This window comes from Thermobia domestica, unplaced genomic scaffold (assembly GCF_964235325.1).
Source record: "Thermobia domestica unplaced genomic scaffold, izTheDome1.hap1.1 HAP1_SCAFFOLD_245, whole genome shotgun sequence".
NCBI lineage: Eukaryota > Metazoa > Arthropoda > Insecta > Zygentoma > Lepismatidae > Thermobia > Thermobia domestica.
In genome coordinates, this window is record NW_027655964.1 from 200,531 (window position 1) to 222,959 (window position 22,429).

Below are 22,429 nucleotides of genomic sequence, written 5' to 3' on the forward strand. Positions count from 1 at the left end.
AGAAGATGCTTGTGTACCTCCTCACGTAGGAAAGCGAGAGCGATGTTACATGTATAAACGCAGTAAGGGCAGATATTTTGCCAAAAGTTCTGTAAGTGGATTTGCCTAAGTCACGCAAAAATGCTTCAGAATTGAAACCTGGATATACCGCTATTAGGAGAAATCCTGGTTTACTTCTTTCTAGTTAATTAATATTTTATTTTTAGTGCCGGTATATAAGCAATAAAAATAACAATTATTGAACTTAATTTTAACTAGAAAAATATAGCCTCAATAAAAATGTACAGTTTCGCTGTCTGGTGTTTGTATTCAATATTGTAAATATAATACAAATTTAAATCCAAGTTCACATCTTATCAGACAAAAATGTTCCTGGATCCAGGAGGCAAAATGTTACCATTCATAAAAAAATTTTTCACCTTACCACTATACGGTTAAGAACAATGAACCTGACGAGGGTAAAGTGTACTGACAGAGCGTAAACCTTAGGGACAAGGAGTATGCTGATAGCGATTTGGTGTGGGGTCTAAAGTGTGGTAGTATATATTGCATGAATAAAGGGTGCTGAGTTTGGAAGCGTTTGTTGATATAGGTGATATTTACATTTTCGATATATTACTGTAATATGGACAAGTTATGCATTGGTATAGCTCCAGAGTGGGACTACGCAATCGGACAATGAAAGGTATGTGAAAACTTTTGGTTAAGTCAACAGTTTTTTTTATAGATTTTGAATAATGAAGCTATCAACATCAACAATGAAGCTATCAGCTTAAGTAAATCTGTATGTTAAATTTGGCAGTAAGAAATCTTTGTATGTACTTAGGATCGTCTATGCATAAAATACAATGTGAACGAAGAGTAAATTCCTTACCACACTCTTGGCACGTGTGTGATTTTTCTCCCGTGTGGATTAACATGTGTCTAGCCAAATGTGAACGATGAGTAAATGCCTTACCACACTCTTGGCATGTGTGAGGTTTTTCTCCCGTGTGGATTAACATGTGTCTAGCCAAATGTGAACGATGAGTAAATGCCTTACCACACTCATGGCACAAGTGAGGTTTTTCTCCAGTGTGGATTAAGATGTGTGTAGCCAAATTTGAACGTCGATAAAATGCCTTACCACACTGTTGGCATGTGTAAACTTTTTCCCCTGTGTGCATTAACATGTGTGTAGTCAAAGTCGAATGATCATTAAATGCCTCACCACACTCATGGCACACGTGAGAATTTTCTCCTGTGTGGATTAACATGTGTTTAGCCAAAGTCGAACGATGAGTAAATGCCTCAGCACATTCTTGGCATGTGTGAGGTTTTTCTCCTGTGTGGATTAACATGTGTGTAGCCAAAGTCGAACGATCATTAAATGCCTTACCACACTCATGGCACAAGTAAGGTTTTTCTCCTCTGTGGATTAACATGTGTGTAGCCAAATTTGAACGTCGAGTAAATGCCTTACCACAGTCTTGGCACGTGTGAGGTTTTCTTCTGTGTGTATTAACATGTGTGTAGCCAAAGTTGAACGTTGATTAAATGCCTTGCCACACTCTTGGCACGTGTGTAGTTTTCTTCCTGTATGAATCACCATGTGAGTAGCCAAACTTGAACATCCTCTAAATTCCTTTCCACATACTAAACAAATGTGAGATTTTTCACCTGAATGCACTAACTCACCACTAGACATAGTTGAACTTTGACTAGAGCGTTTATCACTATTTTGGGACGCATGACGCTTTTCACTTTCCTGTGTCACCATATTTTTTGTCAAACGTGATCGATGAAATCCTTTGCCAAACTGCGTCGAAGTATCAGATTCCTCATGAGAATGAGAAATGGTTTTATTTAATATAGTAAACGTTATCCTTTCTCCGTGGTAAGCAAAGATATTATCGCGCCTGTAACAAATTCAACAAACAATGAAATATAACAGGAGATAATGATTAAGTAGCAAGAAAAATGTAATCATTCGCTATATTACATGTTTTATTACATTAAATATTGTAGAAATATGAAATGGAGTACCATATCACTATTGTTTCAAAATAAATTGCTGTAGTTTGTTTCACTATATCAAACTATCATTTATATCGTGGCGGATATAAGTCTATGACCAGGTATTGTCGGCTGTCTTGACACAAATGCACAGTATGAGAATTAAATCTGTCTTATGTGTAGCTTCGTGGGGAGAAAACAACCAACTTGCGATCCAAAGGTTTAAGAACAACTCAACGTATTAATAGAAACTGTACCGAAGATAATTCACTTATCATCAGAAAAACAAGAAAGGCGTTTTGAAACCAATTAAAAAATTACATACAACTTTCCAAGCTGAGACAGAGACACAGAGTAACAAGACTAAAGACGAATCATTTACAGCGTTGTGATCATGGTTCAGTGGTCTAGGGGCTTGACCAGTAATCTCGAGGTTCTTCGACTAAATACACGTCAAGCATTTTTTTTTTTACTTTAGGAATTTTGATGGAAATAGATCGGCGATAACACACGCTTCATTACATTCAAATATTTGAATACTCGTTTGTTTCAGCACTTGAACTATCAAATTTTCAGGAGTAATACTAATAATAATAACAATTATCTCGAAGAATATTTAAAAACTAAAAACTTATTATCGCTCAGGTCGTACCATTACAAGCAGAAACGTGATATTAGGCAGAAAAAAAAATTTGGTTTTTTGTAATGTTGCCCATCAAAAGACGAATTTCTCATCTCGATTCTAAAACAAACCAAACAAAATCTGGATGAAAAATTTTAATTCGAGACGGGACAAGGTTAACTCACACTATAGTCATGCTTTGGAGATGAGAATCGAGACGAGACCAAAACTATCGTATCTCATCTGATCTTGATTCTAGAAATAGTGTATGCCACTCCTTAAGCAACAATTGCTCTGTAGACTGAATCTTATACATCATTTTGATAAGATTTCAGAGCTCAATGAATTATGGCCTGTGTATATATTTTTGTACCAAAGCTTTTTTAATTAAATCTGCAAACTTCACAAGTTAGTTTATTACAAGCTTTAGTTTTCAATTATATTCAGTTCTTTTTTTTACAGTTTTTTTCCTGAAAACGTACAGTAGAATATATTCTACACGAAATATTAGCAGAAATCTTTCGTTTAAATTTGAGTAGCTGTAGAGGTGTCTCATGATGGTACGGAACCCCATTCCCGAAACCCCTTCGACATCTTCTTTAGCTTAGCCAGCATAACCATTACTAAAAGCAACTGTAATTACGGCTCTTCTGAGTTCAGAATCGCTACTTTCTACACCAAAATTACCTGGAAACTTTCCGTTATAACATTTAACTTTCCTTTATAACATTTAGCTAGTTGTAGGGAAACTTTCCGTTATAACATTTAGCTAGTTGTAGGAACGTATCGAGAGGGTATGTGCTGTTGGTCCTGACACTTCTCTCCAATCCCGACTATTTTGTAACATATGGCTTACGCTACGGGTTATTTTACAGGCTTTAATACAATGTGTCCTCATACGGAATTTGTTACCTATACTTATTACTGAATTATTATTATTATTACTGAATATTTGAGACCTCAATATTACGTCACACTGCCGTAGCAAAACTTGGATAAATGCAATAAACAAGTGACAAATGTTGGGAAAAAGACGAAAATCAATGTGAAGGTTACGATTATATTTACAAGAATCTAACAACTACCAAAAAACACGATTTCAACCACATGGCGACCGTTTTCAGGATTAAATTATAGCAATCTTCCTACAACTGCTTTTACAATACCATTAGTTATACAGATAACGTGTTAAGTTTGGATCTGATTAGCCTAGTGTCGACAGTCAATTTCTATCAGATCCTCGGCGAACAAAATTAATTAAAAATAAAGCAGAGTGATAGATAAAAACAAGAACTGAGTAATGTAGATTTTTCATGTAAGTAAATATGTTTTGACCTTGAGAGCAACAGAGAGATTAATGTAGCTCATAAAAATTTTTCTTGTTGATTTTTAATTCTATGTAGATGTGAGTGGATAGCAAACAACTGATTGAGTATACACACATACATACATGTTTTACACTATGCACCTTCATGTGCATTTATGAATAAGAGTAAATGTTTTAATACTAATACACAATAACACACTGAGCAAGGCTATGTGATAATATGTAAAAAGAAAACAGTATCACGTGACAGTTTCAACACAATAACTGTGCAAACAAAGAGAGACCATATAGAGAATGTTTCGAAAAGCAGGAATTAGGACGTACAAATGAAGAGGAAGCAGAATAATTGAACTAGTCAGAAGAAAAAAGAGAAAAGCAATAGCGAACAAAGATCAAGGGGGAGTAATATATAGAGTAGGATGCGAGGAGTGTAACAAAATTTACATAAGAGAAACAAAAAAAATGCAAAAAAAGGATTAAGCAGCACCAGGATGTTGTAAGATTGAAAATGGACAACAATGCGATATACAAGCATCAGAAAGAAAAAACCACAGGATAGGGTGGGAAGAAGCAGAGGTTATAAAGATAGAGAACAGGACTTTGGTGAGAAAATGGAAGGAAGCCAGAGATTATGAAAGCAGGACGCAAGGTGATGAACTGGAATGCAAGATTCTCGATAAATAAGGAGTGAGAGAAGATTCTGCTTAAAGAAAAGATTAAAAGGAAGAAGAAAGAAAGAGAAACAAAATAACAAGGTAAACAAGGATAATTAGAGGAAAGGACGCATCCAGCGGAAAAAAGTAAATCTTTAATATAACACGTGTGCAGCTAAAAAGTGAAAGTGAAAGCCAGACAAGTGTTACTTTTTAAAGAAGGGGCGGAACCTAATTAAAATTGATCTCCGGACAGTATATATAAGTGATGACAAACTCCCAGCAACCAGGAGTGGAAGTCTGATGAAGACACAGTTATTGTGTAGAAACTGTCACGTGATTCTGTTTTTCAAATATTATCACATGGCCTTGCTGAGTGTGTTATTGTGTATTAGTACAAAATGGAATCAAAGCCTGATAGAATAGTTATAGAAAATATTTTATATATGGTACTGGTTTACATCTGTGTTAGTTTTATATTGAAGCACTTCGCAAAGTGAAACCTGAGATGTAAACACAAGGATTGGTTGTTAATGGTCGTAATATAAAAATTCTTAGTGTTTCATGTTTTATGTGCATGTTTCTTATTTTCGTATTAAACTCAGACATTTAGTTTTTTGTACTTTGAATTAGTTGCTCGTAACTCATATCAATATGGAGGCTAGTGTTTTAGAACAATTTCAAGCAATGTTGACAGAGGAATTAGAGAAACAATTAGAAACCATTACTCAAAAATGGTAATGAATATTGGATGCCTAGGACAAAAAATACATGAATCAGTAGGTGAACTTCAAAAGCCTCTAACAGAAACGATCGGGGAGCGTAGGAAAGAGCGAATTGAATGTCAAAGCAGACAGCTTACGTAATAATATCAAAGTAGCCAATAACTCCTTAACTGAAGTACTCTCTGAATTAGTTAACGCGGTCAATCTTCTTGATTCAGTAACTGCTGAGTTTAAAAATAGTGTAGCGGAATGAAAGAAAGGTCTCACTCTGTTCTATGAATACATGCGAACGGCACAGGTTGAGTGTAGGCAAACCAACAAAATAAAAGTGTGCAAGGCGGAAAAGAAACCGTCTTGAATTCGAGCCAGCCCAAGTTGTGAAAGATATGTGCCAAATAAACCAGAAAGTCGATTACAGTCAGGAAAAGGAAGTATGCAGTGTAGAGATAGCAAAAAAGAACAATCGTTACGCGTACCTGTAACAAATTGTTTCTAATTTAATTGTTTTGCCGGCAAGGGATACCGATGTTTCACACATGATAAGCGGTAGCGTTCAGGTTGCGCGTATCCGCCCTCTCGAAAAAGCCAGGGAAGGCTTGAGAGTTGAATTGATGATTTTGTGTGATAACGAAGTTACAGTGTTGTCGGTTTTGTGTCGCAGGCAAATGGTTTTGCGCGAATTAACAAATTCAAATATGTCTTTGTAACAGTGTATGTCTAACGTAAGTTGCATTTGAGTGCTGCAAATCCATCCCGACTTTATCAGCTTTGAGTATTGTAGAAGGAAACGACTTCAAATTCACAATAGACCCGCCAAGCGAATTCTGCTTTACGTAGTGAAGGTCTCGTACATAATATATCGGTCGGAAATGTTTACCGTAAACAAGCGTAGAAGTAACACTTCCAATAAAGCACACGCAGTCGAAAGTATATTTCCGTTATAGAACCGAAATGTAACACCAAAGTTAAGAAGAAAAATAAGATGGCCAATGATACCCAGTTGAGTTTTCGTAATACATTATTAAGGTAAACTCGATTTCGAGGAGCATAATCAGAAGAATCAAAATGAGAAGACGTGATCATATCAGTACATCAGATGCAACAATTATTAATTTTCAGTTGCCGAAATATTTGAATTTTCAAGCTAGTACTTCAATATTGCGAAATTGTAAAAAGCGAAAGTTTAAGTGTAGTGTTACACAAAATGTAGACATGTTGATTGCTCATTATGAAAACAATGTGCGTCGACCTCCACGTACAGCGTATTCTCAGCACGCACAACCACACGTTAGGCGTGCAGAAGGAAATAAGTTGAGAATAAAAGGAAAGTTCCTTGGTAAGCGTAATTCGGAACGCACTAAACTCGGTCAAAGACGAACTACATGCAAATTAAAGTCGAGCTGTAGGCGAGGTTATTTCGAATCAAACATGAGGAAGAAGTATACATCGACTCCGAAGAGCACTAAAAAGCTTAAGCGAAAACACGTACGAACATTGTATAATAAACTACATGGCAAAATATAGTAATAGTAAGCGCAAACCTGAAAAGAAATTTATGGCAGGTATCGTAATGCAGCGTAAATCCAAACGTCGCAAAGGAAGGCGTGTCATTACGTGGAAGTTCAGTAAATACGCTGTAAAAAGGAGAAAAGTTCCGAAATTAAACAAACTAACTGGAAAAGTACACGTAACCGTGCTAAATTACATCTTGCAAGCGTAACCGGCACAGATGGAAAATTAAAATCTTAGCACAAAAAAAAACCGTGAACTTCACCCCAACTCGGGTTAAACCCCAAAAGAGATGAGAAATCAGAAATACCGAATTTGAACTTTTAAACTTTTAGATTATGAAAAAAGGATTATTGTTTATTTATTTGATTATTTCCCCGAATTTAGAAGGTTACTTTTCAGAATCAAAGTGTGTGCCCACCGCCACTGACGCACCAGTCCAAGAAACCATCAATATCGCCTAACAAGCAGGTACGTTTACTTAGATGTCATGTTTTATGGTTTCCTTACAGCATTTGGAGATGAAAGATGAATGTGGATGGGAGAGACAGCATTGGAAATTTTAAACAGGTAATTGATTCAGAACGCGATTTCCGACTTTGAAATTGTAATAATACCGCACCACTTTTGAAAAGTATGGCTATCCCGTTTTGGATGCGGACTTTCAGTATCGAATTCTTATTAGGATGTTTAAGTTTTGTATTTTATTTTAGGTCTTTCCAGTTTTGGGAACCATACTTCATAATAAAATTTTGTTATCAAATTTTGCTTGAGTTTTTAATCATTCTCCTTTATGTTTATATTAATATTAACTGTCCCCATACAATCAAGCATTTAGAGACTTGTTAGGCAATTAGATAAAATTACGAACATAATTAGAGAAGTACTAGTAATAACTACAATTAATCATAAAGTTAAAATTTTGGGTAATTAAAAAATGTGCTCTTCAGATAGTGAACTTTTTCATCTGATGTTGTGATTGTATAATGAGAAAATATGCAAAATTTGTAATGTAAGATCAAGTCGCCGTCAAAATACTGTAAGTTAAACACAATTTAGTATAATATTGAAAGTAATTGACAATAACCTTGAATTTGATAAAGTTGCTCGTTGTTCGATATATATATGCAGTCTACTATGAAAAGTCAATGTGCATTCAATGTGACTAATATTACCTGAAGTTAATTGACTTCAGAGAAAGCGATATTATAAGTTAAGAAGAGTTGAAGGTTAAAATATAGTTCATCCCCTAGGGACATCCCTACTTTCGTTATAAAATTAAAGTGATGAAACCAGTCGGACGCCTGGTTGGGACCCAGCTAATATGCAGATTCGGCAATTGACTAAAATTTCAAAATTTTGTTCTAATTTTTAATGTTTGGCATAATTAGAGAAAAGTAAAATAGTAATAAAATTGATGTTCGGATTTTAGATTTTGATATAATAATTAGTTTTGATTTGGATTTATAGAAAATAATTAAAGTTTTGATTTGCATTTGGAGAAAGTAAATTAAATGTTATTCTTTTTGATATTTGAAAATAACTCTTGTATTCTTGTGCCGGGAATCATAAACCGATCTCGAGAAAAAGAAAAAGGGAAGCCCGTTTACGATTCCACGTTACCATTTACTACGATAAACACCAGATACTATGATGTATCGATAGTACGGAGTGCTTACGTCAGTTAGGCAGTATATGGTAAAATTATGGTTTATGTTATGAGAACAAATTAAGATTGCTACGTACGAGTAGGCCCTGAACAACAATAATGTTTAATGAGCAAGTTAATATTACTGTTATCTTGTGTTTCACTATTGTGACAAATGCTCTTGGATGTGACTTTATTCTCGATAAAGATAAGTGCAATTGCTAGTAAGCCACACATAAGTATAAGCTAGCGCTCTTTAAAAGGTTACATTTGTAAACGTACCAATTTTGTAGGTACGAGCGGGCCTGAAGTAATACTAATGATTAAAAAATTGATGATTTGAAATGTGAGGCTGTTGCATTAAATCCCCTTCCAGGGTGTATTTCTTGTCGTCCTCTTCATTACATTTATTTTCTTAAAATGCCTCCTCAAGGCCTGAATGTTAACAGCCCAATTAGGGTTCGGAAATTAACCCTGAATTGTCATGACTTGAATACCGAAGGCATGCAACTAGGGTGGTATGTAAGGTCTTAGGGTAGAAGCGATTCATTCGAATCCTCAGGGACCTTGCAAGCTTCAACTGTAAGAGATTGTCAGCACCGTTTGTTTTAGGATCCAATTCATTAATCTGTATTTTTAATGAATGACTTACAACCTGTGTTGTCAAATAATTACGCACAGAATGGCGCTCCGTAGGGCTTAACCAACGTTTTACTAATTTATTTGTATTAAAATGTTCAAACGGTTATTAGTTACGTTGTATAATGCAAGTTACAATGTATAATATAACGAAACTGACTTAACATTGACGGAAATTCTTTTAAAATTTGGCGGTCCTTACAGTGACTGTTTTCCACGCCACTACAACAACAAAGGCTCCCTCTAATTAGAACTGATGCTGACCCCAACATTAACACAAAAATAAAGTTACATGTTCTATCGTAGAGGGTAGTTGAAACTTCGTGTATACAGTTCATGGTTTTACCGACGGAGGACTGTGAAACTCTCTTCATATTTTGGCGAAGTAATGCCCGATGTGCAAAGTAACCCCTTGTCAAGGTAGCTAGTAACCACTGTAAGCGAAATGAAGTATCAAAATTTAGTGTGGCAAATCATAACACGGAACTATGAAAATGTTTGGGAATGAAGGGATCCATATAATTAAGAAGTTACGTCCCTAATGTATTGTGTTACTTTGGAACACAAATATACAAGCAAGAACACATTCAACACGTAAGACGTGTAAGTCATCCTAAATACAGAATTTTGCGCTATCCTTGTTTACCCACATTCTGCGTAATGCCCTAATCTGCACAGCAATCTTATTTTTACCGGCCATCTAGCACATGCTGATTAGCGTTGTTTTAACAATAATTCATAAATAATGTACGTACATCAAGCCCCTAAAGTGATCCCATATTGAAAAATGTAGGTCCATACCCTAAAAAAAATTTGCTAAGAATGTAAAAAGTTGACTTTCTTGAAAAAATGAGTGCAGCTATGAAATGAACTGTTGTATGGACCACTACAAATAATGAACATCCATTGTTGGTTAAAATGTTCTTTATCTTGTATTTTACTTGTCTTTCGAAGCCCGACGGAAAAATCAAGCTAGACCCATTTGACCTAAATCAAAATAAAATCACAAACGTCCATAGTTTATGTTCGAATATAATACATTACAGGTTTACATTTGTAAAATTTTAGGATAATTACCATTCTCATTATTTGTTATTTTACATAAGTCTCCATATAAATAAAACAATATCGTCGAGCACCCATATTTTAAGTATGTGAAACAATTAGTACGAAATGTGTAACCAATAATAAAGAAATAATTATTTTATCAACATATGAACTACATAAGAATTGTATGGATCGTATCAATTTTTTATTACTTTTATTTGGTATACAGCTTGTCTACGTATGCCATGTCATTTCCAAATTGTAGGCTACTAACTTACGTTCATGATATCTCCCATACCTAAATATTTCTCGTGAAGTATTGCTTTTAACCAACAAAATTTCCGAAACCATGTAACCGTATTATCAATCTGAAGCAATTAGTTAATGAAAAATTGAACATTACCTTTGTGGCCGAACTGAATTTAAACTTTTTGTTATTAATTGTTGGGAGTCATTAGAATACGACGCGCAAGTCTCCTGAACCACAATCTTTATTAGCGTTTCTATATTACTTTCAAATTCAGGATCTTCTTCTAGTGCTAATTCTGGTTTCACCCTATCAACGTTTCGTTTCACATCCAAGGAGCACATAGCTGTATCCTTGCCCGCTGATACCTCTCCTTCCGTTGTAGATAATATTAACTCTTTGTTGTCATTCATTAGTTCGTATGTCCACCCTCTCCCTTCGAGCGGATCATCACTAGGTAAGTCATAAGCAATTTCTTCTTTGCATATCAATTCCAACTTAACAGACGCCTTACCAGCCATTGTGAATTGAAATATAATAAGAATTTAACACTGTTCTTATACTCCCCTTATATTTTACGTTGCCAGTGTTAATGAAATGATTTACAAGTACGTTCACAAAAGCAACTTTATATTTCCACTCTTCTTCTTCTTCCTCTTATTCTTCTTCATCAACCACAATTCCTCTCTCGGCTATTGATTGTTTGCTTGTAGTAAGCATTACAAAAGTTTGCTTAGTATCATTATCACTGTATTGAACAAGAATATCGGCAATTTAGAAAGGTAATTAAACATGTAAAATGTAAAGATTAGAATAGCTGAAAAATGATAACGGAACGAGGGTCATTGTGCAACTAGCTAGTACGCGTCGAGACATGCTCCCGCTTTATTGCGAGAATTTTAGTGGTAATATTATTCTAAGAAGAACTTACTCTACACTATTTTATCTGTGAATTATGTAGTGGTAAGAAGAACATCGAAAATGTACTTTCGTAGTGATAGAAACTGAGATATGAATAATTTGTGAAACGTAAACAAAACTTGTATTTGTGTTTCCACTAGAAGTATTATTTTAGTATTTAAATGCGAGGTAGCCATCTGGAGTAAAAGAAATGTAGAATCCAGTCTCCAATGGATAAAAGTGTAAAGCTGTGCCAAAACAATAATAGCTGTGTAGATTTCATTTTATTAGTTCGTAGTGGATTCTCAGAATTTTGAAAAATATATTACAATAAATTGGCGGCCATTTGCAATCTCATAGCTGCAATCTCTATGAAAGTCAGCGTTGCCAGCTTACCCTGTTTTAAATTTACGGTTTACGCTGAAATTATGGTTTCAGAAAAATCGCATTGATGTTGAAAATTATAGCTTCTTTGTGTTAGAATTTTGTTTATGTTATACAATGGAGGGTTCATTTTGTATTAATTGTGAAAAACTGCAAAGAGAACTGAATGCAAAACTAGAAGAAATTCTATCGAAACAATTAATAATAGACATATTATCTAAAGACATTCTGCAAAATAATGGACAGATCGCTCAAAACGAAAATACAAGTGCATTCTGGAGTGAAATTGTAAAACGCAATATTAATGTACACCCCAACTCGCAAGAAAGCAGCACTCTTGAACAGGTGAAAAGAAACAATGTCCCTAATTCAGTGCATAATAGTGTCAACCAACCAATAGCTAAAAACTCATCGAAATTTGTTGGAAATGTTCGGCAGAGGAAAAACAATGTAAATGTAATATACAACAGTAAATACGAAACGCAGTTATTGGAGGACAAAGAAAAGGCCGAAACAAATAAAAGTAAACCGCGATACAATCTGAAGTCGCAAACTATGCGTAATGTAAAAACCACACAATATCAACAGGTAGGTTCACCAGAAGGCATTAGAACTCAGAATAGATTTGTAGTGCTTGAAGGTGAAATGGTCAAAGAACATTTTAAAAGTAGTACGTCGCAGGACAGGAAAAGTATTCCGAAATTCTTTGAAGATGGTGAAACCCATAACAAGCTGAGAACAAAATTAGACGTAAATGTGACTCGACAAAACAACAGAAGAAATAGGAATGCTGAAGGGAGTAATAGACAGGAAAGTGACCTGAAGAAAGTAGTTATATTATCAGATAGCCAAGGTCGTGGGTTAGGTACACTTATGAGCAACAAACTAAACAAGGTAAGAACAGTTAACTTTGTTAAGCCAGGAGCTCGATCTGAGCAAGTGTTGAAGGACTGCGTACAAGAAACAGAAAAACTCACAAAAGAGGATTATGTGTTAATAATCACTGGAACTAATGATGTATCTAAAAACGAAGCAAATAGTGTAATAGCTGCTTATGAAAGTGTATTAAGTAAATTAGGTAATACCAATGTTCTGGCTTGTACAGTCCCTAACCGGTAGGACTTAATTGATAAATCTTGTGTCAATTTAGAAGTGAGGAAAACCAATCAGGAAATTATGTAACAAGTATACTAATGTACATATTGTCGATCTTGCGTCTCTCGACCGAACACACCATACTCAGCATGGTCTACATTTAAACCGCAGAGGTAAGCTTTTCATTGTAGACAAGGTAAATCAATTAATAAGTAATAAGTCCAGTGCAAAATCATATAGTATAGTACAGTACAGAAATGGGCAAACAAAATCTTTAGCCTGCAAACAGGTTACTAATAATACAAAGGTAACGTCTAAATGTACAGTTGTAAAAGATGCCTCTAGAGCTTTGAACACATTTCAGTTCTCCAACGTAAGTTTTAGTTTAGCTATGGGGAATGGATTGCTTGAAATGCACAGTGAGGATAGCCAAATGTTGTTTGTAGCAAAAGAGATGCTTCACAATTTGGGGCGTACATCAGTGACACTAGTAAATCTTAATAGTGAAAAGACAGTACATAACCAAACATGTAACTTTAAAAAAAGGAGTACAGATACATTTACTGAGAGTTCGCAATCCATGGCTTTCTTTAATGGTAACGCAGAAGGCAATGAAAACGTTTCGGAACACAACAAAAGAAACGCAAAAGTTATCCTCCCAATTTCTCAATGCATGACACCACAAAAGATACATACACATTCAACAATAGGCGCCCCAAGTAGTAGTACGCGTGTGACCAATCGACAAAGGCGATTACCCGAAAAACTCAGGAATAATGATTTTTTTTTTGCGACGAGACAATAATATCACTTCTAAAGTAGTTAATGGGGAAAATGTATCTAAGTTTGATGACAATCTAAGCATCAAAGAGATAACAAATGCTCCACTCATCGACACAGATACTTCTTCTAGGTCAGTATGCTATCAATCAAACCATTATAATACAGTTGAACTAAAGGTACTACATCAGAATATACAATCCATTAGAAATAAAATAGATGAACTAGACATACTAATCAGAAACGACACTGAACTGATGAACCCAGATGTAATTTGTATTACCGAACACTGGTTGAGGGAAGATGAAATAGAGTATACAGTCCTACCAAATTATATATGGGTTGGTGGATTTTGCCGGACATTCAGTGGGTGCGGTGGTGCTTTAATGTTTGTGAGAAAAATATTAAAGTATAAGGTAAAAAACAACAGCATGTATCTGAATGAGGAACAGACATTTGAGCATGCAGTAATAGAAATCGAAAAGTCAGGACATAGCTTCATTATAATAGTCATGTATAGAACACCTGACAGCTCCTTTCCCCGTTTTATTGAAAAATTAGAACAACTGTTAACTCTAGTTAAGAAAGAAAGTAAACCAATCGTATTATGTGGCGACCTAAACATTGATTTCCTGACACCATCAAATCACCTAACATTATTATCAAACACTTTGCAATCCTTCGGCCTACAACACACTATAAACACTCCAACCCGCGTTACAGAAAACTCAGAATCTTGTATAGATCAAATTGTAATAGATAATGAAACTACTTCCTTTAAAGCAAGTAATCTTAACACATCACTCTCCGACCATAATGCAGTTCAAATAAACATAACACTTCAACCCCAAGATCGGAAAATTGATAGAAAAGAATGTAAGTGGGCAAGAAACTTTCATGAAACGAACGTGGAGTACTTTCAATATCTTCTTAGCAAGGAAGACTGGAAGGACACACTACTAGAAAATGACGTAAACAATAAATACAGACAGTTCATTAATACAGTTAGGCACTATTTCGAAATAGCCTTTCCACTTAAAAAGATAAAGGTATATTCTCACAAAAGTAGATGCAACTGGATAACACGAGGCATAATTAATTCCTGCATGAGAAAGAAACAACTACATACAATTGTGAAAAAAACGAATAATAGGAAACTAAAAGATTATTTTAATAAATATAGGAGTATTCTTAAAGGTGTAATAAAAGAAGCAAAGAAAATGGACACATCAAATAGGATATCTAAATCTGATAACAAGAACAAAACACTATGGCAAGTAGTAAATGAACAATCAACCGCATTAAAAACGCAAAAAATAGAAATAAAAAAAAATAATACAGCATGGCCGAGAAATAGCAAATAAACAACATATTGCAAACCTACTTAATGATTTTTTTGCCAACGTTGCGAAAACATACTCAAATTCTGAGTCTGAAAAGACAAACAACATAAAATTATCTAGTAATTCTGTATCTATATACTTAATACCTACCACAGAGTTAGAAATAAGATCGATTATTAAAAAAATGAAGACGAAAAAATCTTCTGGGCCTGACGATATTCCTTATTACTTGCTTAAAATGTGTGCCGAATATTTTCTTATACCGTTGACTGATATATGCAATTCCTCTCTTGAAACGGGAACATTTCCAGAAGATCTTAAACTTGCAAAAATAAGACCTATACACAAAAAAGGATCAACTACTGACCCAGGAAATTATCGTCCTATCCTTATTCTATCTGTTTTCTCCAAAATTTTAGAAAAAGTTATGTATAACAGATTGGTGCCCTTTTTGGAAAAGAATAATATCTTCACGAAGAGCCAATTCGGGTTTAGGAAGTGCAAATCAATTAACAATGCTGTAGTTGCTTTTCTAAGTGATATATATAAAGCGAGAGAGAGAAGAAATAAAATATATGGAATTTTTCTGGATCTCACAGAAGCCTTTGACCTTGTTAATCACAAAATTTTATTGAATAAATTGCGTAGTTATGGTATTAGAGGTCATGCTAATTTATGGTTCCACTCCTATTTGACTAACCGCATGCAATATGTAGAAATAGGTCCAACCAAGTCAGAGGTAAGACACATTAGGCACGGAGTTCCACAAGGATCAATATTAGGTCCTATAGTTTTCCTTATCTACATTAACGATCTTCCTGATTATATAGTTCCAAACAAAAGCGTACTTTTTGCGGATGATACAAATATTTTAGTTGAAATTCCAAATAACATTTGCTCCGAGGAAATCATATTTAAGAACACGACAGATAAAATTACAGAATGGATAAAAGCAAACCAACTTAACTTAAATGCAGCATAAACAACTATAATGAGTTTCAATGAAGGAAAACTAAACTCTCTAAATATACATCAAATACGTATAGACGGGGAACTCATACAGGTATCTGACTCTTGTAAATTTTTAGGGATAAAATTAGACTCTAAGTTAACATGGGACGATCACGTGAATGATTTGTTGAGGAAACTAAGCGCGAAAATATATCTTATAGGTAAAGTTAGCAAGATTCTAACTACAGAAACATTGACAACAATTTATTTCGGATTGATCCAGTCAATTCTATCGTATGGAATCATTTTCTGGGGTAATACCTGTTATGCAAAAAAAGTGTTTACTGTGCAGAAGAAAATGTTACGAATAATGTTATCAGTCCCGTTTCACACACCAAGTAGACCACTGTTTCAGAAACTTAAAATATTAGCATTGCCGTGTATGTACATTCTAGAAACAACATCATTTATACATATGAATAAAAGAAACTTTCAACTCAACTCGGACCTACACGAATACAACACAAGAACAACCAATCATATTCATATCCAAAATTTCCGTCTAACAAGAACTCAAAATTCGTTACACCACATAGGAATAAAACTTTATAATAAATTACCAGATCGTGTCAAACGAATGCCAAACTTGCAGTTTAAAAGACACCTCAAGTTACTGTTACTCAAACATCTTTTCTATGGTTTAGATGAATATCTTCACTGTGATCTTTCTTTATAATGTAAAAATCAAAATTTATTTGAATTTTAAAATATATAAAACAAGGTAAATTTATATTTTCTCTAAAAGTATACTTAGTTTGTTTTATTGTTACGTATATATTTTATATTATTACTTTATATATTGTATTATTATATATTATTTTTTTAATAATTTTAATACTAATTGTAGCGTATCTCTTGCAATTATTATTATTATAACTTGTAATAGTAACTGTATCTCTTGACGAAGCCATGAACGCTAAGTTCTTACGGCGGAAAATGAAATAAATAAATTAAAAAAAAGTAACAAGATGTGTACAAAGTCATAAAACAGATAGAAAGTAGTAAGTATGATAAAGCGAAAATACGTGAAAAAAGAAGTGTCGCAATCGGGAGAAAGCCAAATTTCAGGTTCAGGTTCAGGTTCAAGGTATTTTCCTTCCTTCTCTTCGGAAGTTTGGTTCCTTTAAAAAAGAAAAAAAGAGAAAGTAAGTACGGTACTGCTCTTTTTTCATCTAAAGTTTTCCATTTTCTTTTTGCACCAAAATTCAAGAAGTTCTTTGTTTTTTTTCTATTTCTTTATCACTTAGTTCCCTTCCATTTACATTAAAGCCTAGCCTCCAAGCTAATTTAACCAATTTTCCTTCCTTTTTTCATTTCATCGATCCATGTCCACTTTTAATTGATTTTTAGGGTTTCTACACATTTTAACAATAAGTGTTCTAATGTTTCGTCTTCTTTAAAACATAATTGACATTTTTCGTTCATTTCTTTAAATTTTTTCAATCTTACCCCTGTTCAAGGCTCCCTGACCTGGCTTTGAAAATAAAAATGCTTCGCAAATCATTGTTCATATAATATATTTTCTCATAACGCCTTTTGTATGTGTATATTCCTTTCAAACTGCTCTTTTTGACACCTTCTTCATACCACTTTTCCTGCGCTTTCTCTTTATTTGTTTCTTCTGTGATTTTTTGGAGAGAAGTATGGTACAATAGGAAAATATCAGAATAAGGAGAGAATTTCGAACAGATAAAGGGGGCTGAAGACCAAGTTCAACAGAACAAGAGGTAGAGAAAATTGAGGAGTGTAAAATGAATGCTAGAAAGTGTAGAAAAAGGAGGGAATGTATGAACGTGTAAAGGAAAGAAAAAGTGTGTAAGTTCAGCAAATATGTATAGAAAACCCCACACAACTCTCGGCATCACAGGACACACAAAGCACGATGCACTCGCCATAACGGCTACTCTACTCGATATTTCATGGATACTCTCCCGGCAATTATAGACGGTACTTGCAATCAATTATACGATCAGGTTTTAATATGATACAGAATAATTGCTTATTGAAAAAATTAGTTCTTCTTCTTCTTCTTCTTCACAAATATAAAGCCCGACCTGACAAAGACCATTGGAAATTTATAATGTGTTTAAAGCCACTGTTGTATACATGTTGAAGGCATGAGCTACCACTGACTTTATATTATTATTATTATTATTATTATTAATAATAATAATAATAATAATAATAATAATATGAAAAACAATAAACGAAAAGTGGTTGGTGTGTTTTCTTTGTACTTTTGTTTTGATATCATTATTGTTTTCCACCGTAAATTAAATTGCACTAGTTATTTTTTTCGTTTATTCGATTTGTAAAATGTTAACATTTACCAATTTCAACTCATTCAAGAATAGTGATAGGCAGTGGGAATATTTACGGTGGAAAGGAAAATAAAAAACGGGAATATTCCCGGGTTGTTCTCTTGCATATCAATATCCGGGAGGGAATTTATTTCCATTTCTTTATTTTATTTTCTAAATTATAAGAAAAGTATGACAAATTACTTTATTTTCATTTATTATGATATACTTCTAGGTTTTAAACAATTTGGAGGTTACAAAAATTCAAATTCTTTGACTGTATTTTATATAACTAGTCATATGATTTTTTCTAACAAGGGACATGTTTCGGTTAGAACGTGATGATCGGTATAAAACTTGGTATACATATACAGGACTAAGTACTGAACACTGTATGATAAGTCATTCCCGTGTAAAACTCGTTTTCCGCCGACAACTCCAACTATCCTTCGAAACACTAGCAGTTAAATTCCTCGTTATAGGTGCTGAGTGATGATCAGTCTGGCGGGCCAGTGTGTCGTAGTAAGCTCGAATTAGTGTTAGGTCAGTGTGGAAAAAATGGGGCGGGCTGCTGGCGTTAACCTCCTTCATGTAAGTGAATTGTCAAAAGACAAACTAAGGCGCAGATTTAAGAATCAAATATCAGTTGGAGCAGGAGATGAGTGATTTGCAACACTTTGATGCAATTTAATTATCAATGAGTACGAAAGTGAATTAGAAATGATCATACTCGTCAGAGATGATAAAGAAAACTGGACCATATTTTAACGGTATGGACTGGATGAATTTTTAAATCAACCCTCGTATTTCCCCAGCGTCAATTCTTAGGAATGAAACGCAACCAGTTAACACTTGGAGAAGAACAATGCTCAGGAATTTCTCACCCAAAAGGTGCCTAACTTTTCCAGACAGTCTCGCTTCCTCCCGTCAGCCCATATTTGGAGGAGGAAATTTGCTACTCTCGAGATCAACGCCCACGCACCAAACTTTCATGACGATGACAGATTTTTGCGTGACAATATAAAATCTATCAATAATCGTCAGTTCCATAACTTATTGGAACAATCAGTGTTTTTAATGTGATTTCTATTAATCTATGAGCCATTCATTATATATAATTAGCAACATTATGAAGCAAAAACTTAATGTTTTCTACGAAATATATTTTATTTTTCTAGTGTATTCTTGCGCTGCTAACTGGCAACTATGTGACGCAGGAAGAGAAGTGTGTGTGTCTTGTTAGCCACCATGTGAAGTGAACGTACTAAGTTTCTGTCTTCACGAAAACCATTGAAGTATGTAAAGTTTTAGTGTTTAACTTCCAAAAGTAATATAAAATGATTTTAGCACGTAATACTAAAACTTAGGTGGACAGACCATGAAAACCACAAGATAAAACGATGGAAAATAATCAATGGCAACCCCTTGCAACTTAATGGAAGTGAAGTGTCTGTAGTGAATTGCATAGTCGCGATCCGATTCATCATATTCGTTCGGTCGAAACTTCGCGTATTATTTCGGTATCGTATCGGTTCGTATACCACAATTATTGGGCCATCTTTTTGCTAAGTGAAATCTTGTGTCTTGTGTTCTCACACGTTTGTAAATGTTTTATATTCATCGAAGTTAAAAGTTAAATATAAGTGTTTTGCAAATATTTCTTTTTTTAATATGCAATGAAAAATAATATTTCATAATTTCAAAGTGTGTGATCTACATTGTTTCTTTCTCAGTGAAAGGAGGATATTACCTTCTAATAGTGTATATGACCTAGAGTAGAATTAAACAGGTAAGGTATTTGTGGAACAGTGAAGGGCAAACGTTACTTTCGTCTCCCACTACTCGTCTGGCGTAAATCATGCATTGCTGTCCCACCTTGTATTCTTTTACAGGTATTGACCGGTGTATCTTGGAGCTGACGCAACAGCGACGGTGGGTATACGGCTTATGCCTCTGATATATATAACGCCCGATTCCGAGGACCGTGGAAGTGGTGTTATTTGTTTCGCTACCAGTTTCTTATTTCAATGTACTGATTTGTGCAAATGAATGATGTTCTTAGGAAGACTCCTAAAGAGATCCAAGATTCGGATCCCGATAGCATTATTCGTTGGTCTTCTCAAACTGGAACAAACGAATACGAACCCCAACTCCCATTATAATATGCAGAGTCCTTCTGGCTTGTGATTAGTACCATACTAAACCGTTCAACTTATATATGCTTCCTTCAGATGTCGGGCGTTTAACATGACGCTAATCATTTGTCAAAACGACTTTCCATAAGGCGGATTAAATTTCTAAATGTTATAAACAAATTAGTTTGGGTAACTGCCAGAACACACATACCCCACCATTTTGTCAACATTTGCGCTTAAGTATGTATTTGCGCTTAAATATGTGTTCACAATATTTGCATGTGTTTCCTTTTTTTTAAATTTTGCATGTAACATTGCCACACACGACTTTTCTTCCTGCCTATTTCTCGAAATTCCATGCGTGAATTCACATGTAAGTTAAAGTACCTCTTCAGAAAGTCGAGTCAGAGAGAGGAGACAGACTGACGTCTATTAAAAACGGCAAAATTTGATGCAAATATCTTATATATATTACTAGCGTGCTATTCACCAACTCGTGTGTGTCCATAGAGAAGAGGCACGTTAGCTGTGGTGGGTATACGCGTGCAAGATGTCGAAAAATACTAATTTGTTAAAGGTGGCCACTACAAGCTAGTTTTGATTACAATTAGAAGCAGTGAACCATTTCTATGGTTACAAGTGACCTATATAATTTCTCTTAATATTGCTGTTCCTTTCTAGCTTGACACGTTTCAGGTTGTAAGCCTGTAACAGCACCTCCGAAAAGAATGAAAAACACTTCATCCTTGACAGTCCACAATTGCTCCTTCTGTGAAGATTACTTTGTACATAGTGTTCGTATTTGCTGTGTCAGTTCTTCACTATTACTTTTCAGCTGTGTCGCTTGAGGGAAGTAACTATTCTGCATACTCTTTTGTTGTGACGTGACTGATTTCACCTGGAAATGTCCAAATACTGGACCCCTTCTTCATTATAAGCATGTGTCATCTGATATCGTAAAAACGGTTTTATGCAGTGCGATTCATTTCTACGCGATTGTGACTCAAAAATACTTGTTGGGACCACCTAGCACAGGGTATGGGTGTGTTTCTCAAACTCTTGTTATTTTCCACATAAACCTATCATTGTCATCTCGCCTACTCCTAGGATAACACCCGAGCTCAGTTCCTCAAATTCCCTTTGCTTTAAATTGAACTAGATATAATAATAATAAAAAAAAGTTCTGGGCATCTTGCAGTCGTGAGCGTGATTTTCCCTCTTGACGTATTCATGCTATATAGCTAAGTGTATAAGCATGCATATTATACATTTGCACACAATAGATGCACAATACTCAAAAAAATAAGAGAGCAGAATATATCAGAAGATAATCAGTGAACTTTCTGGTACCATCATTTAACCTTTGTTATAGACATGCGCTAACCAAAAATAAACATTATGACAATAGTTCGTGAACAAATAAATTTATTGGTTTTGGTGATATCTTACGAATATCATGAGGCTTTCAGAGCATAACGGAATCAAGTCTTCAGAAAGCTGAGAAAGTGAGAAACCTGTTTGTAGGTACTTTTATATATATTATGTGTCAGGAAAGTAAATGTACACCTATTTTTCGAGTCTGGCATTCCTGCGCTCCATCCGTGGAGAGTATGAGAATTAAATCAATCAAATGTTTACTGAGGGGCAAAAAGAAAAGTTCAATCTGAATAAGACACTGCAGAAGGGCACAAGCTGTGAATACGAATAGTGCATATTGTAAATAAAGGACGACACCAAAAGAGAAAGCCAGAAACAGATGTTAAATTCAGAAAAAAAGAGTAAAAATTGTCGAAGTGGGAACATAAAACATAAATACAACAAATACGCCGACAACTAAACGTTCACCACGCCGTGATCTTGGTGTAGTGGTTAAGTTGCTGGCTTACAAATGCAAAGGTCGCCAGTTGGAATCTTCGGGAGGACGTTTTTAAAAAATTTTGTTAATAATACATGCAGCTTGTGAGAGATGGTAAAAGAGGTCGTATTTAGTTTTCGTAGCAATTATTATTGGTAATGTTTAGTACTCATAATACTTTTTGTCTTTGCGTATTGCTTTTATTCTTGTCTTA

General features: G+C 34.7%; 1 protein-coding gene across 1 annotated transcript in view; it reads right to left on the bottom strand.

Moving 5' to 3' along the window:
• Positions 1-287: 287 nt before the first annotated feature.
• Positions 288-22,429, bottom strand: part of LOC145676620 (uncharacterized) — a 94,173-nt gene continuing 72,031 nt past the window's right edge. Inside the window, 3 exon segments of the mRNA XM_081747453.1 lie at positions 288-1,483; positions 1,486-1,898; positions 10,569-10,942. Of these exon segments, the coding sequence (XP_081603579.1) occupies positions 768-1,483; positions 1,486-1,898; positions 10,569-10,942 (1,503 nt within the window). The 3' untranslated portion in view covers positions 288-767.